Raw genomic sequence first — 16,819 nt, 5'->3', positions numbered from 1 at the left:
TGTGTTTTATAACCAGGGCTACTTGCTGTCTTTGACTCCAGGGGACAACCGTCTTACCACATTCTAAATAAACAGGGTCCCCGGGAGTCATGTGATGCAGCAGACCCTGGTTATAACACTCACTCCCTCAGGTGTATTTCTTGAACATCAGGGCCGTGCAAGAAACTAGAATTGTCAGTCAGTAGCCCTTGGATCAAATAAGCCTTCAAAAACATCTCAAGTTTGTGTGACTTGTATTTTCAGAGGCAAAAGGAACCCAGGTTTACTTTCTTGTATAATGAAACATGGTGGCTTTCTGAGAATTTTGAGAGAAATTTTATGGGTTAAACTGAGAGACCTAATTAGTATAAAAATTCAGAGATTAATTATTATATCTTTTTTCCTATATAAGACAATGAGGATGGACCTTAATTTTGGGGCTGAGTCCAGCAACTCTGTGGTGTATGGAGCTGATGGAGGTAGTTGCCGCAGGCTCTGAGACAGCTCCATGAGGCCGCAGTTTAGGCAGGTCATGGGCAGAGGAGGTGATCAGGAGATGGAGGGACAGTAGGTATAGATGACCCCTTCTAGTTACAGTTACATTCCTTGCCAGATGGACCCCAGGGAACTGCTGATGTAGCCAGGCATACTTGTCCTTGATCTTAGGGCTCCCTTCTCTCCGCTCCCAGCACCTTTTAAAGAAAAGAAAGAAAAGAAGAAGAAGAAACACTTATGAGGGCCTTGGAGATGGTCTACTATAACATTGGCTTTGTTTTTTTTTGTTTTTTTTTTTTGGCGGTACAAGGGCCTCTCACTGTTGTGGCCTCTCCCGTTGCGGAGCGCAGGCTCCGGACGCGCAGGCTCAGCGGCCATGGCTCACGGGCCCAGCTGCTCTGCGGCATATGGAATCCCCCCGGACCGGGGCACGAACCCGTGTCCCCTGCATCGGCAGGCGGACTCTCAACCACTGCGCCACCAGGGAAGCCCTGGCTTTGTTTTTATCAGATGTTATATCCAGAGTTTAATTAGCTATAACTATAGATCAAAGATTGCTTTTTTCATGCTACATTTAATTTTATTCAAGAGACAACAGCTTCTGATTTTCCATTTAAACATTTTCTGTTTGTGACTGATTTAGAATATTATTGTGTATTTGAAATTTTTATAAATGTATCAATAATTATGTCTTGATTTTAGTAGTGCTTTTTTTTTAAGTGCTACTTCTAATAGGATCTCCTTATGAAATTCAAATAATAGAAATTCCCTGCAAACTGATAAATTTTATGTTATCATTCTGTTATTTTATTGTATCACTCTGTTGTTGTATTATTATGTTATTGTATCATTCTAGTCCAAATATGACATATATTGGGTACTACGCATTCAAAGAAATAAAATTCATCATGGATTTGGTCTTGGAATTAGGACTTAAGCAGCTATATTTTATAAAATGAGTTTTTTTTGTTTGGTATATAGCCTTCTTATTTCTCATTCATATTTCAGTAGTTTACATTTTGCACACTGGGTTTGCAGAATCACCCCTTTTGAACCAAGAATACCTGCTTGATCAAGAATTGTTGCTTACATACTGTCTGGCTCAGTAAGCTGGGAGAACGGTCATCAGAGGCCACCAGCTCGTCCTTGTCTCAGAAAATAGATACTGTGCTTATTTTGCTTAGCATGCTCTGCCCATTGCAACTCAGAGTGAGGCTACAGAGTAGAAGAGAAAATTCATATATTTTTCCTTATTGAAAGAAGGATTTTTTTCCCTCAAAATTTTGCATTTTAGTGTTGATCTCTGGGCTGTCTTTAGTATAGGGAACATTAATCTTTAATTCAAGACTGTTCAGAATTTGAAAGTGAAGATGTTTATGAAGTGTGTGGGATTTATTTGATATAAACTAACCCATGGTTTCTTTCCTTTATATTATTTATTTAGCAACCATTGGGTTATGCATTATATTTGAAGCCTGAATGATGTTGATCTAATAAACTAGTAGGATTACTTTGAAGGCTTCATTATTTAGATCTTGCATGGATAGGATGACTGATGAAGGAAAATAAAAAATAAAATTTCATTAAAATAAATATTGTTATAACTAATTTTCCTGATAATGGAAGCATTTAAAAGACATAGCCCACCTCCTTTGAAAACTACTTAATGGAACATAATCTAAATATAATAATGTTTTTCTGGGGTGCCTCCTGATACTTATTATTAAGAAATTGGATTGGAAACTGTTTCCTTATTTGCATCTTTGTTATTAAAAGCTTTCCTTTGGATTTTAGGCAATGCAGTATGGCTTCCTTAATTTCAACTCATTTAACCTTGATGAATATGAATACTATGAAGTAAGTTTTCAAGGATATTGTTTTTAACTCTTTTATGCATGTTTTACTTCCAGAAGTAATGTTCTTATTTTTTGAAAAATCAAACAATTTAGATGTGTGTAGAGTGAAAAAAACTCGTCTTTTTTTCTCTTATTCCTATTTCTTCAGTCCTAGTTCATATTGATTTTTGCATTTGATACATCTTTCCAGAGTGAATGAGTGTGCTCTGGCATTTTTCTTTAATTTTTAGTTTAAATTTTTTTATTATTGATGACTTTCATACAGTGATTAAATGAGATAATATTTGTTAAACCCTTAGCATAGGATCTGATGAAATGAATAGCCATTATACAGCTAATTAACTCTGGAAAATATTTGTTTTTGTCAGAACCTATTGTTTCTGTGAAGTCAAGACACTTTTGGATGCAAATTACAAAAAGTAAACACAAATGGCTTAAATAAAATGGGGACAATTTATTGATTTACGTAAATAAAAAGTCCAGGAGCTAGTGTACCTTCACTCATGACCAGATTCAGGTACTCAAGCACTTACCAGAAATTGGGCTGAAGCTAGTTTGTTCCAAGGTCAGTTCTCCCCAGTTGGGATAAAGATGGCTACCAACAGCTTTGACTTACCTGTTTGATTTACCCAACTCATTGGAAAAGAAAATTCATAGCTCCAGCAGAAGACTCTCGAATTCCTCTCATTGGCCTGGCTTAGATCATGTCTCTAGCCCTGAGCTAGGTTGTGTTTTTGGTGAGGGTCGGGGATGAGTAGGTGTAGAATACTTTGGCCATCACAACAGTGGAATCGGGTCATCCCTATCAAATCATACAGACCAAGAAAGGTGGGGTGGGGGGGCATAGAGAGGAGAGAGACCAGGTAGGCAAAACCACAAGTGTCCCCTATGTTTTTTAATGTAGTGTATTTTTTTTTTAATGAGTAATTTGATTCTACCATTCTACCTTCCAAGTAGATAATGAGTAAGATGTTATGCTAAAGGTCTTTTCCAGCCAAGAATACTTGTGGAATCTTGTTTTTTTTTTATCCTACTATAGTTATCTTGAGCAGACAGTCTCACTAATAATGGAGTGATTCCACAGACAGCACTTTATTCAGCAGTATCTTGAATCCTCAGATAACTGTTCTTTCACAATCAATTTTTAAAGTAACTTATTTTAAACTCCTAAGTATAACTGAACTATCTTATTGATAAATTGGGTTAATAGTTACTACAAGTCATTACTGTGATGTACCAAACATATAAAAGCATATTGTGTGATTCATTAGGCCAACCCTGCCTTTATTTCTCTGTAATAGCAGTACATTTATAAAGTACAATATGCATCAATATTTATTTACCATCTTAACTACTGAATATAATTGAATTATTAACACCATTTTTTGTGCTTCTCCTTATAAAATTAAACATTTAAAATAAAATATACTTTCTCTTTTTAGATAAGCAAAACTAATAAAAACACCAGTTGGTATTCCCTCAGTATAGCACAGTGATGCCTTTATGTGTTTTTTACTAAGGAGTAATATAGGTGCTAATTAGCTTCCCTCTCACTAATGCGGAAATTGCAGCATTGAGGGAGAGTAGCAGGGTCACCCACAAATGTCATTTACTTTCAGTGAAACTGCATTGAGACACAATGTAGCTACAGACCACCATGGTAGCTTTGTTTAGTCTCTATAAGTATATTTAGAAATTTTAGATTAGTGTTTTTCATTGATTCCACGATGCCCATTTTATCCTGTTTTGAATAGGAATTCTCTGAATTCAGGATATATCTTACAATCTATGATGCCTGTGATTCAGTGAAATCTATCACACATTTCTCATTAAAAACTCCAAACTTCTGGTTTTACTTCAAAATCAGAACATGTGGCAGTACTTGTCCTCGTTCCTGCTTACATCTTTTAGCATGGAATGAACTCATCAATTCCCTTGGCTGATAATTAAGTCAAATAAATCAGTTTTGGGTTACTTGCCTGGCCTATAGATCTTAAGGGAACTCTTGATTTATTTCTTACCTGTTCTTAGGTACACGTATACATACACATACATTGATCTTGTTTTGGTCTTCCCTTTGCAGAAAGCAGAAAATGGAGATTTAAACTGGATAATACCAGACCGATTTCTTGCCTTCTGTGGACCTCATTCAAGAACCAGACTTGAAAGTGGTATGCAAATACATGGGACCAGTATAGTTTTGTTATTAAAAGTATCCATCCAGTATTTTCTTTTAAAAGAGGCCAAAGCTCGACTGTCTTAATTAAGTGTACTTGGACATTTTAGCACATCATTCTGCCTGGATTTTAACTTTTTAAATTTATTTTTTTCACAGTTATAATCAAACTGGTATTCAATCCTCAGTCCAGATAATTGTTTCCACCCAGTTACAAGTGAAATTGTTGTCCATTGTTTTCTTTCTGCATTTTACAGCATCTGGTGAATTTCTTTATGTAGGTTACCACCAACATTCTCCTGAGGCTTATATTCCGTATTTTAAGAATCACAACGTTACTACCATTATTCGTCTGAATAAAAGGATGTATGATGCCAAACGCTTTACGAATGCTGGTTTCGATCACTATGATCTTTTCTTTGCGGATGGCAGCACCCCTACTGATGCCATTGTTAAAGAATTTCTGGATATTTGTGAAAATGCAGAGGGTGCCATTGCAGTACACTGTAAAGGTATGTTTCTAGTGTTGGTTAAAAAATGGTGGACATGAATGTATATATGTGTAGAAGCACACCATACTCGTTTAGATTATATGCAAGGACAATGAAGATGCCTTTGTTTTTTAGAGTGCTTTTTTTTCCTTTTGTGATTTACTTTTTTTTCTTAAAACCACTTTATTGAGGTATGATTGGCATAAAAAGGCTGTACATATAAAGAATGCTTTTAAAACCCTAATTTCATATGGAAAGTATAGTAAATTAAGTTATATTCATGGGTAATACTACAAAGGCTTATCACATTCATTTATTCATCAAATATCTATTCAGTGCCTACTTTGGTAGGTTCTGGCATATGTCAGTGAGCAGAGCAGACTCCAAGAGCTTATCTTTTGGACTTTATATTCTAACAAGTTGCTAGGCTTTCAGCAGCTAGAACAGTGCTTGGCACTTAATAAATATTTATTGAATGAATGTGTAATAACACATTGTATGAATATACTAGGATTTATTTAATTTTTCTCCTTTTGTTAGTTAACTAAGAAGGCAAGGGATACATTTTTGTTAAGAAAAATCCAACACTGGGGAAAAGAAAAACTAAACAGCAAACCTGGGGAATATCAGAAATCTAATCTCGAGAGTTCACACATTATAAGATTCAAATGTCCAGTTTTCACCAAAAAATCTCAAGGAATACAAAGAAACAGGAAAGGATAGCTCATTCAAAGGAAAAAAGTGAATCAACAGAAACTGTCCCAAAGAAAGACCAGATGGTGGACCTACTAGACAAAGACATTAAAACAACTGTCTTTGGGCTTCCCTGGTGGCGCAGTGGTTGAGAGTCCGCCTGCCGATGCAGGGGACCACACGGGTTCGTGCCCCAGTCTGGGAAGATCCCACATGCCGCAGAGCGGCTAGGGTCGTGAGCCATGGGCGCTGAGCCTGCGCGTCCGGAGCCTGTGCTCCGCAATGGGAGAGGCCACAAAAGTGAGAGGCCTGCATACCGCAAAAAAAAACAAACAAAAGAGAGGCCACAACAGTGAGAGGCCTGCATACCGCAAAAAAAAACAAACAAAAAACAACTGTCTTTTGTTGTTGTTGTTCACCACATGGCATGCAAGGATCCCTGATCAGGGATTGAACCTGTGCCCCCTGCAGTGGAAGCTGATCTCTGCATCACCCTCAGGGTCATACTAACCTTCTTTTGAAGGATGAGCGATGTTTGCAACCAGTTACCTCTGTTGTCCAGTCTATAGGATCCCTGAAACGTAAAAGCCTTCCTTTATTTCATCCTGTTTCTGTCCCCTTTAGTCCAAACTGGCAGTCTTCCAGTGTAATCCCATCAGTATTTTTAGCTTCTGCTGAGATGGCTGATTAAATCCATGTGTAATATCTTTATGGAACTGATTTTTCAATCATACGCTTGGTATCCAGAACACACTTTCTCACTTTTTTTCAAAATGAATAGGCCTAGAATTTTCTAAATGTTTAGTTTCTCGTTCCTTTTTGCTTAACAATTACTTCTTCAATTCATCTCTCTCCTCTCACGTCAGTCAGGAGAAACCAGGCTGCACCTTTAACACTTTGCTTATGAATTTAAATCTCCTTTGCTAATTATCCAAGGTTGTCACTCAGAAGTTCTACCTTCCACAAAGCACTAGAACACAAGTCAGCCAGGTTTTTTTTGCCGCTTTCTAACAAGGATTGCCTTTCTTCCAGTTTCCATGTGAGTCCACTGGAATCACCATTAATGTCTGTATTCCTCCTACTAACAGCCCCTTCAAGGCAATCTAGGTTTTTTCTTTTTTTCTTTTTTTTAATTTAACATCTTTATTGGAGTATAATTGCTTTACAATGGTGTGTTTATCTAGGTTTTTTCTAACATGTGCCTTAAAACTCTCCCAGCCTTTAGAATTCCAGTGCCAAAGTCACTTCCACATTTTTACATAATGTTTCAGTAGCCTGCCACTTCACAAAATCTGTATTAGTGGGAGTTTTCCAGAGAAACAGCTAGTAGGATGTATATATAGAGAAAAGGAGACTTATTATAAGGAATTGGCTTATGTGACTATATAGGCTGGTGAGCATAAAACCTGCAGTGTGGACTGGCAGGCTGGAGACCCAGGAGAGCCAATGGTGCAGTTGAAGTCCAAAGGCTGTCTGGTAGAGAATTCCCTCTGACTTTGGGAGGCAAGTATTTTTGTTCTGTTCAGACTTTCAACTGATTGGATGAGGCCCACACACATTACGGAGGGCAGTTGGCTTACTCAAAGTCTACCAATTTCATCCAAGTACACCTGCCAGGTTGACACATAAAATTAACCACAGGAGGTAATGATACTAGTCTAGACGAGAGTAAAGGAGGACAGCAGGAATAGAGTGGAAAAAAAAGTCCACGTGCAAATAGGTATAAAAGTAGAGTAGAAAAAACAGTTGGATGAGGGAGAAAGTACAAGATTTTAAGCCTGTATTTTTGGAAAGATGGTGGTTCCATTAACTGAAAACCCAGAGTATAAAACACTGCACTTACTGAGAATCATGTGAGGGATTTTAGGAATCTCTGTGTCCAGGCTGCATCACATACCAATTAAGACTCTCCAGTTGGGCTTCCCTGGTGGCACAGTGGTTAAGAATCTGCCTGCCAGTGCAGGGGACACAGGTTCAAGCCCTCATCCGGGAAGATCCCACATGCTGCGGAGCAACTAAGCCTGTGTGCCACAACTACTGAGCCTGCGCTCCAGAGCCCGCAAGCCACAACTCCTGAAGCCCTGGCGCATAGAGCCCGTGCTCTGCAGCAAGAGAAGCCACCGCAGTGAGAAGCCTGTGCACCACAACGAAGAGTAGCCCCCCCGCTCACCACAACTAGAGAAAGCCCACACACAGCAACAAAGACCCAATGCGGCCTAAAATAAATAAATAATAATAAAAACAAACAAAAAAACTCTCCAGTTGATTGTACTGTACATCAAAACATGAGAACCACTGTTGAGGGGAGCAGAATCATGGGAAGCTTTTTTTAAAAATTCTACCTGCCCAACAAAATTCTGGAGCACATGACACCAGGTCTCATTGGTTTGTTTCTTTTCCTAGCTGGCCTTGGCCGAACAGGCACTTTGATAGCCTGCTACATCATGAAGCATTACAGGATGACAGCAACCGAGGCCATTGCTTGGGTCAGAATCTGCAGACCTGGCTCAGTGATTGGACCTCAGCAACAATTTTTGATGATGTAAGTGGATGGAGAGCTTTTGTAATTCCTCAGGAACGCATGGGTCTGGAAAGTGATGGGAAGTCGAATTTTCCTTAGGCTCCAGTAACAGCAGATAGTCTAGTAGGAGAAAGTTGTTTTTATGTATCTTTCTGGAAGGCTGTATTTTGATATTGTTACTTAAATACTGTAGGAAACAGGCAAGCCTCTGGATGGAAGGTGACTATTTTCGTCAAAAGTTAAAGGGTCAGGAGAATGGAAAACACAGAGCAGCTGTCTCAAAACTCCTCTTGGCTGTTGATGACATTTCAATCAATGGGGTTGAGAATCAAGACAAGCAAGAGCATGAACTGGTAATCAAACCACCCCCATCACACTGTTGTCATTGCTTTAAGTGCTGTTGAGAACTTTTTAGGGCATGGAGAAAATTGTAGATAAAAATAATAAAGCACATTTTGAGGGATTATCATCACACATTTTTTGTACTCATTGCCCTCTCTAGGAACTTTTTAGTCAATAGTTAAAACGAGGTTATGTGTCCATAAAACTAAAGTTTATTTTTTGTTTACTCACAAGGCACTGGTGATAAAAAGAGGTATGTGAAGTACACTCTTTAGATGGACCTCGTGACACCCCTTTCCCCCATTTTTTTCCTATTTCATGGTAGGTGATTTAGGGAACCAGTTGTTCTCAGATGGGGAACTTTAAAGAACCAAGAGTTTAGGGGGTAGCAGTACTATATTAAGTGGTGGTAAGTAGATTGTGGAATTTAAAAGAGAGTGTTTTCAATACTGAAAACCCATTATGCCTCTTCACTGTCAAAATGTTTTATAACAAGAGTGCTATTGGGTTCTTTGTCTATGAAAGTCAACTTTTGGTTGTCTTGAATTGTGTCCTGTACCTTTATTTTGAAAGCAGCAAAATATTTTAAAGTTCATCAGAATGTTGAAGTATATTTATATGTGTCTATGTATGCTCTATATGGGTAAATGTAGCTGCTATGCTTCGCTGCATTAATAAGTACAGCTTAAATCATTAGCTCAGTGTTTTTCTATTTACACAGTACAGTGATGACGACGAAATCAATGTAGTGACACAAGGTGATAGACTTCGGGCCCTGAAAAGCAGAAGACAATCAAAAACAAATGCTATTCCCCTCACGTGAGTCTGATTTCCTTCATGTTGTTGTAGTTATTTAATTTGTGTATAAGGTCCTTCATGAGCATTTTTTCCTGTACATTTTCTCCATGGTTGCATGCCCATTATGCCACTTTGAAATGAATATCTACTTTATTTAAAATCTGAGGGTGTTGCCTAAGAAGCTCTTCGCTATCCTTTGTTTACCTCTGTCTTCTGTTCCAACCTCGCTAGCTCGTATAGATAGGAAAGCACTATTCGGAGTGATTTTTCTCCATGGATAATAAATGTTGACTAAAAAAATATTCACAGCCTAAAAGTTGAGAGTTATGTTTCATTTGGCAGAAATTTTTAGGACTTGAAGAAGCCCCGGAGGGAGCATCTCAAGTAACCCTGAGAGAACTGCTCCAAGGAGGCGAGGAGGGAGCCAGGATATATAGTTTTGCAGCAAAGGTAGTCTGAATGTCAAAAGATTACTGTTAATAAGAGAAAATAGGTATCTCAAGTTAAGGAATTTAGCGCTTTTCTATGTATGGGAAGATGCAAGAGTCTGGGCTCACTGAAATCATTCCTTTGATATGCACCTCAGCTATCTGGGGCCAGTATCCCTGCTGAGTTTCCTCAGGGCTCACCATGGGGAGTGGGAGTGGCTGCAGTCTGGTGGCTGCTAGATGGCAGGTATTCTTTCCTTCCTGAGTTCCCTTAGGGCTCACCAGCTCATTGTTGGCTTGTGGCTGTAATCACTGGTGACCATGACATCCTTTGTTTACTGATACAACACACAGTATTCCATTTCTCATAAACATGGTACATCCTCAAGAGAGTGACAGCAGATATAAACTGTAGAATAACTGTAGATTTGTCCAGTTATTAAAATTGTGAATTTCTTTAAATTTACTACTGTATTACACATAATTTGTTTTGATATGGTAAACTTTAATTAGTGGTGACATGGTGGCTTAATGTCATTATATTGTCAACAATGAGTTGATTAAACTATATTTTTGTATTAATTTTTTGTTGGAGGAATTTTTCAAGTTACAGAAGAAGGTTTAGTATGGAGATAGGAAGTTTTATAGTTATTGGGTTGTGTGTGTGTCAACTTATACTTGCTTCTGTAAGTGTTGGGATTCAATCTCATGGAACGTCCAGGATTGTTAGAAGGATATGTAGAATCAAAAACTTGACCATTGTACTTTTTTTCTAGGGTATTCCTTAGTAGATGCTCCCACCTATACCAATGGATTCCTTCCTTCTAGTACCTTTCATTGTGGGGTGGGTGCCAAGTTTCGCACCGCCCCCCTTTTTTGGTGATGGAGATAGGTCATCTTAGTATTCAGTAAGCATCTTGTAATATGGCAAGGAACTATGACATAGTAAATGGTTATGGCAGAGAAGAACAGGCCTTTTTAATTAAAAGTAGTTCTTCACTGGTATCTTCTCATAATCTTAAAATTCAAAGTAGAGTTACACTTAAGGGATGTGTCATCATGGGCCACTGCCTTGGGAGATTCTTAAAAGACCCAAAGAAAATGAGTTTTCCAAAATAAAGTGCCATGTGAATGAAAGGCATCAGTATTGATTATAGGCATTAATTAAGCTTTCTCTTTGCTGTTTAGTTGTGCATTCAATCAACTAGAATGCTTTAAATAATTTATTTAATTCCAAATGCCATTTTGTTTTTAATTTCATTATAAGTCTTCATTTAAGGTCTTAATGGTTCTTTTTTTTTTTTAGTTACTATTTTTTAAATTAGTTTATTTTTAATTTTTTTTATCTTTGGCCGTGTTGGGTCTTCATTGCTGCGTGCGGGCTTTCTCTAGTTGTGGCAAGTGGGGGCTTCTCTTCATTGCGGTGCACGGGCTCTAGGCGCACGGGCTCAGTAGTTGTGGCACATGGGCATAGTTGCTCCACGGCATGTGGGATCTTCCGGGAGCAGGGCTCAAACCCGTGTCCCCTGCATTGGAAAGCAGATTCTTAACCACTGCGCCACCAGGGAAGCCCTTAATCATTCTTTTTATTTAGAAATAGTATAGTCCCTCCAAATAATCATTCTGAAGCCAATTTTAGACAGGAGGAAATAGCTAGTGCCCTAAAGCAGTACTTCTCAAACATCAGTGTGCATTTGAGTCTCCTGGGAAGCTTGTTAAAATGCAGATAATGATCATTGGGTCTGGGGTGCCATCTGATTCTGCATTTCTGGCAAGCTTCCAGGTGTTAAAGATGCTGCTGGTCCAGGGACCACACTTGGAATCACAAGCCCTAGAAAATGGATGATTTTGTGGGTTGCTTTTAGTCCTGTCCAGGTTTTCTGTTCTGTTTTTAAGAATCTGCAGCATCAATTTATTTCTCAATAGCTTGTTGCCTTCTGTTCGAGAGTTAAGTTGGGAGTCGGGGATGGGAATTCTGCTTAGTCAAAGGTTCTGGAGTTCGATAGGGCTTATAGGAAATTTTCTTTAGTTACTCTGAGTCTGCTATCTTGTGAATATGTTTTATAAGAGTTCAAATCATTTGATGCTCCTTTCTAGAAAAATGAGACTATAAAAGTCTCTTCCATAGCTCATGGATTTGTGGAAACATAAAAGAAAACAATAAATGTAGACTAAAATTAGAAATATTGTTGGAAACCAGAAGATGACACTAGATGCTATGACATTTATCTTGGTATGTGAGGTTTCCTGGGATGGTAGTTGATGGATGTCTGAATGATAGTAACTAGCAAAGACCGGAGGAAAGACCAGTTTCTGTGCTATCCATTTGCTTAGTTATCTATTTACACCCCACCTTACCGTAAAAGGAGTAAAGAACACTAGCGCTTTGCTCTGAAGCACTCTTGGCATTCTTGGCATGTGTTAAAACAACCTTTTTTTTTTTTTTTTTTGGCCACGCCTTGCGGCTTGTGGGATCTTAGTTCCCTTATCAAGGGTCAAACCTGGGTCCTCAACAGTGAAAGCATATTCCTAACCACTGGGACTGCCAGGGAATTCCCTAAAACAACCTTTTACTTGGTAAAAGTTAAAAAAAAAAAAACAGCTAGCTCAAGATTTCCTTTAATTGTAATTGTAATCCCCCAAATAATAGAATAGTCCCTAAACCACCCTCTTCCCATACACACGATTAACAGGATTTTAGGTCACACTTTTAAAGGGAAAAGCAAAATGCTAAAATTCTAAGCTCTTAATTATGCGTAAACACCCTGGGAGATTTAAGATTAGTCACAGCAGATTTTCCTTCCTTATCCCTTCCTGCTTTTTCAGACCCTCTTTGCTGTTACAGTCATCTCATTTTTGCTCTTATTTGTAGCTCTTTTGGCCCTAGAAGAGGAGGTCAACTGGAGATTTCCTTTCCTTCCCAAGTGTTTGTTGTTATTTTAGAAATATTTAAAAGTCCCCTGAGAGAGAGTTTGCAGCAGCAGCTTGGGTTGAAAAATCTAAATTCAATTCCTGCCTCCTGATTTTGACCCATCTGTCAGTGTGGACATGTTATTTTGCTTCACTGTTGGCACTTAGCCAAATGAAAATGTTAAGAGGGAAAGTTAATGAAAAATATATGAGTACTGGTGATTCTTAAAAGAAAGTTATAGTACATAAAGTAATCCAGTCATTGGTCTCTGTTTTACAGTCAATATTTGGGGAGAATTAAGTGTTAGAAATTGTAAAATTAGTAATTTTGTCAGAGAGCTTGTCTGATCCTGACTACCATGAAGACAGGAAATTATGTAGCACCATGATCTTGAAGTGATCTTCAGGACATAATGGCAAGTATATTATTGTCTGTGCTAAAACAGGTTGGGTAGATTTTGTAACTTCATCCGTGCTGCCTATTTTTCTGCATTGTGCTGATGATTTCTGCTAGGTTTGTTAGGGGCAAAGGAAATGATGCATGAAGAGTGGAAGTGCATCCTATGGGAACAGGTAAAAATACAGATATAGTTAGCCTTGAAAATCCCTTAAAACCACCTTAACAGTACAGTGTAGGTGGGTATGTTTCATCATTGAAAAATAATTCTCATGCCATGAGCTTTACTAGAGGAACATGAAAATCTATAAAACAGACACATGCCTGCGTCAGTTCAGGGCTTTTTTTGTTTGGTTGGTTGTTTTTGCCTCCTTTTTCTCTGTGATTTGGTTTTCTGTGTGCATATTATGCTTTTTGAAGAATTTCAATCGCATAGCTATGACTCTTATTTCAGTATCATACAATTAAATTAACATGAGGTAGTTATCCAACTAGAGCTTGGGTCTAATCTTTCTTTACCAAATATCAAATCTGTTTAAAACTGAAGACAGCATTTTTTTCCAACATAAAATGGCAAAATTTGATCCCTGTTTCCTGCTCCTTTGCATCGCAGGGTGTCTAAAATTCACACGTGGCTTTATTTATTTATTATTTTATTTATTTTGGCTTCCCAATTTGAACATCTGTTCTTTCCCCTTCGCCCCTTTCCAGATGTTCCCTAGCTGTGCTGACCTCTGCACTGTGTAGTGTTGTCATCTGGTGGATTGTTTGTGACTACATTCTCCCCATCCTGCTATTCTGTCTCGATGGTTTAAGAACACAGTAGCCATCAGGACCCTTGACAGATAGCTGCTGTGTAAGTGTCCCATTCCACTTCTCTACTAGTGCTCACCTCTGGTGTCCAGTGTGTTTCTCATGATGCATGTTTTTCTCACTATCAGCTCTTCTAGCTTTGTTGATTTGCCTTTTTTCATAGGTTCTTATATTGAATCTTTGCACTTCATGGGTTGGTGGCAGGGAAGGAAGTCTTCTCTTACTTTCATACCAGGGATATTAAAAGTAACACGCTTCGTTTAAGATGTGCTTACTCTTAACAGATGTTTTTGAAATAGCAATTTATGATGACAATGACATAGTTTCTTTTTCTTATCAAAAATGTATAGTTAGTTTGGGGTAATTGGGGTGGGTTTCTTTCAATCAGTTGTCTGTACAACTTTCCTCTGGTTTTCTAGAGTAACTATCGTTAATATATCCTTTCCAATCTAGCAAAAAGAATTTTCCCACTGGTTTTCTACTGTTAGTAAAGACTTTATTTTGTAGCCATGAGGTCTAGTGAGCATTGCATCCTTTTTCATCTCTGATTCTGCCATTGTACACGGTGCTCTCTCAGCAGGCACCTGCTTCCCTAATAAACCTTCTGTCTTGAGTATGCAGAATTTTCTCCTCTACCTCGTTTCACTTCCTCCCCTTTAGGGAATACAGTTAAGTATAGTTTTCAACACTTGGTGTTGAATGAAAATAGGAAAGCAGAGAAAACTGGAGTCCCTTGTTTATGTTTGTGTTTCCACATGACAGTCACTGTGCTCCTTTTTCCTTCCCACTTTCCTCCTTTCCCAAAAGTAACCAGAATGCTTTTATTAGGTTAACAGAGGCAGAATTTGTATTCTCTTGATATCTTTCATCATTAAATGAATACCTTCACAGTGAAGAGACTCCTTTTCTGCAGAAGAATGTGGCAAGAAGCTTTCCCGGGAACATCATGTTAAGACCAAGAGCACAGAAAGGAGGGTGTATCCTGTGAGACTGTGGTTCACCATTACCCTCTTATGTCTAGGCTGCATTCTTTTTTCTCTGAAACTTTTCTTTAGCTCAAATTTTAAGAATTTCTTTTCTTGTTCCAACTTGGACTTGGGGGTTATAAAGGAATACAAAAGTGCCTTCTAGGATGTCCTCCAAAGTAAAATTCCATTGCAGCCAACTCTAGTACTTTGTGGTTCATTGAATGTTTTCAAATGGCTAGAAAAGATTTAAAAAACTAGCAGATGCCATTCTTTTCAAAATTAAAGAAAAGCTGCTTAACATGAACCTATATATGACATTTTTAAAAAATCTTATTCATACTAGCTTATTACATAGGCACATATGCTATGTTTCTGATACGGATTATCCCTTCAGGTGTTTTGTTCCTTTACTTCTCTTACTGAGCCTAGATTTCACACATTTGGACTCAGGGCCATCACACACTGCATAGATTTATTCTTCTCAAACTATTCCGAGTGGCAATTTCAAAGAGGTGGAGTCATTGCTAATAATGCTTAGGCACTTCATGATTGTATTATTTTTTGCAGGGTAAGTTTAAAAAATGGTCTCTATCAGGCTCTTTTCTTTTTAATATTCTATGTAAGACATACCGTTTTTTGTTATTACTGACATTTGCCATTGTATTTCTAGCCCAAAGCAGAGTATTCACTTTAGCCTGCCTTGATTAATTTGGAATTTACAGAAACAAAAGCTTTCAACAATAACAATAATGTAAACAGATATAGTCCTTAATAATTATCCTTTGAGGTGACTACTCATGGGCACTGTTGTTGACATTCACCTCTATTGGCTGATGATGTAGCATCGCCTGATAGGTTGTTTCCTGGCATGCCTGGAGAGCTTCCCTATAACAGCACTTCACATGCTGCTTCAGACCTCAGGGCCTCAGGCCCATCATTCTGCAGGCTCTTTTTGTATCAGTGGTGGACAACCAGTGTAAATAGTGCATGGCTGCGCTGATGGATTCTCTTCTTAGAATGAACATTTATTTTCAAAGTACTTTGTGACTTGATAGGTGAGAGACCTGGCTTTTCAATTTTTTGCTTTGCCTCAAGTTGCAGATATCTTTGTATCCAAAATCGGAAAATATTGGGCCTCAAAAGATACTGCAGACGAAAAGAAAAAAAAAAAGATACTGCAGAGAAGAAAACGAACTCTAGTATGGGCAAGAGATAGAAGGTAGGACTGAGGGTTCTATCAGGAAAAGATGGAAAGGAGAAATGACATTTGCTGAACGTTGTCCTGCAGAGCCGTGTGATTGACCTAGTGTGCAAGGTGGGGGGTAGCGAGTTCCCACATCCCTGTGGCAGAGTGAATACTTCAAACGTTTACTAGCTTAACCCACCTTAGGGTGTTAACTTGTAGGATATCTCAGGTAAAATCTAAGTGTAGTTGCTGTGTTTCCTTCCCACTTTATTGATGCGTAACCTACAGATGTAATAACTGCTCTGTTTTTAATGCAAATAACTGGTGACCTGAATCTTTACTGATGAGATTAATGCATTCCAAATTTCTGTCATGCTCTCATTTTCAAGATTGCGCATAAATTATTAGCTATTAATAGTATATTACTTCACATGAATTGTTTACACCAATTTTATAGAGAAATAAGTACTTTTTAAAAGATGTTTCCTATCAGCCTAAAATATGATTTAGCAGTAATTTCTTGTTTTGAATAGTATTTAAACATAATAGCTAACTTAAGAAATCAGGAAGTAAATTTCCTAAGCAGGCAATGTATTGGCTCTTGTTTTTTTCCTCATATTAATGGTTTTACAGTGTGATAGTTGATACTTTTGACCATAAGTGGCCTCAAATTATTTGAAAAGTAGATGTTGTATTTCAAAAAAAAGCCAACAGGAGTCTCATTTTCTCTATTTGTAAAAAATGGAGATAAAACTGATGAACCTCA

The 16,819-nt window shown here is 38.0% G+C and overlaps 1 protein-coding gene across 11 annotated transcripts in view; it reads left to right on the top strand.

Annotated features, from left to right (window-relative positions):
* CDC14B (cell division cycle 14B) overlaps window positions 1-16,819 on the top strand; it is a 107,395-nt gene that overhangs the window by 75,410 nt on the left and 15,166 nt on the right. For 6 of the 11 annotated variants that reach the window (XM_028494128.2, XM_028494125.2, XM_007119646.3 and 3 more), the window contains 6 exons: window positions 2,269-2,331; window positions 4,414-4,501; window positions 4,788-5,018; window positions 8,094-8,232; window positions 8,405-8,564; window positions 9,275-9,372. In XM_028494128.2, coding sequence (XP_028349929.1) covers window positions 2,269-2,331; window positions 4,414-4,501; window positions 4,788-5,018; window positions 8,094-8,232; window positions 8,405-8,564; window positions 9,275-9,372 — 779 coding nt within the window. Of the gene's footprint in view, window positions 1-2,268; window positions 2,332-4,413; window positions 4,502-4,787; window positions 5,019-8,093; window positions 8,233-8,404; window positions 8,565-9,274; window positions 9,373-13,797; window positions 14,341-16,819 lie in introns of those variants that run through there. The other 5 variants (XM_028494126.2, XM_007119647.2, XM_024132900.2 and 2 more) reach the window with 2 other exon arrangements.

This window comes from Physeter macrocephalus, chromosome 9, assembly GCF_002837175.3.
Source record: "Physeter macrocephalus isolate SW-GA chromosome 9, ASM283717v5, whole genome shotgun sequence".
In the NCBI taxonomy this organism is placed as follows: Eukaryota; Metazoa; Chordata; class Mammalia; order Artiodactyla; family Physeteridae; genus Physeter; species Physeter macrocephalus.
This window is presented reverse-complemented; position numbering and strand designations above follow the sequence as displayed.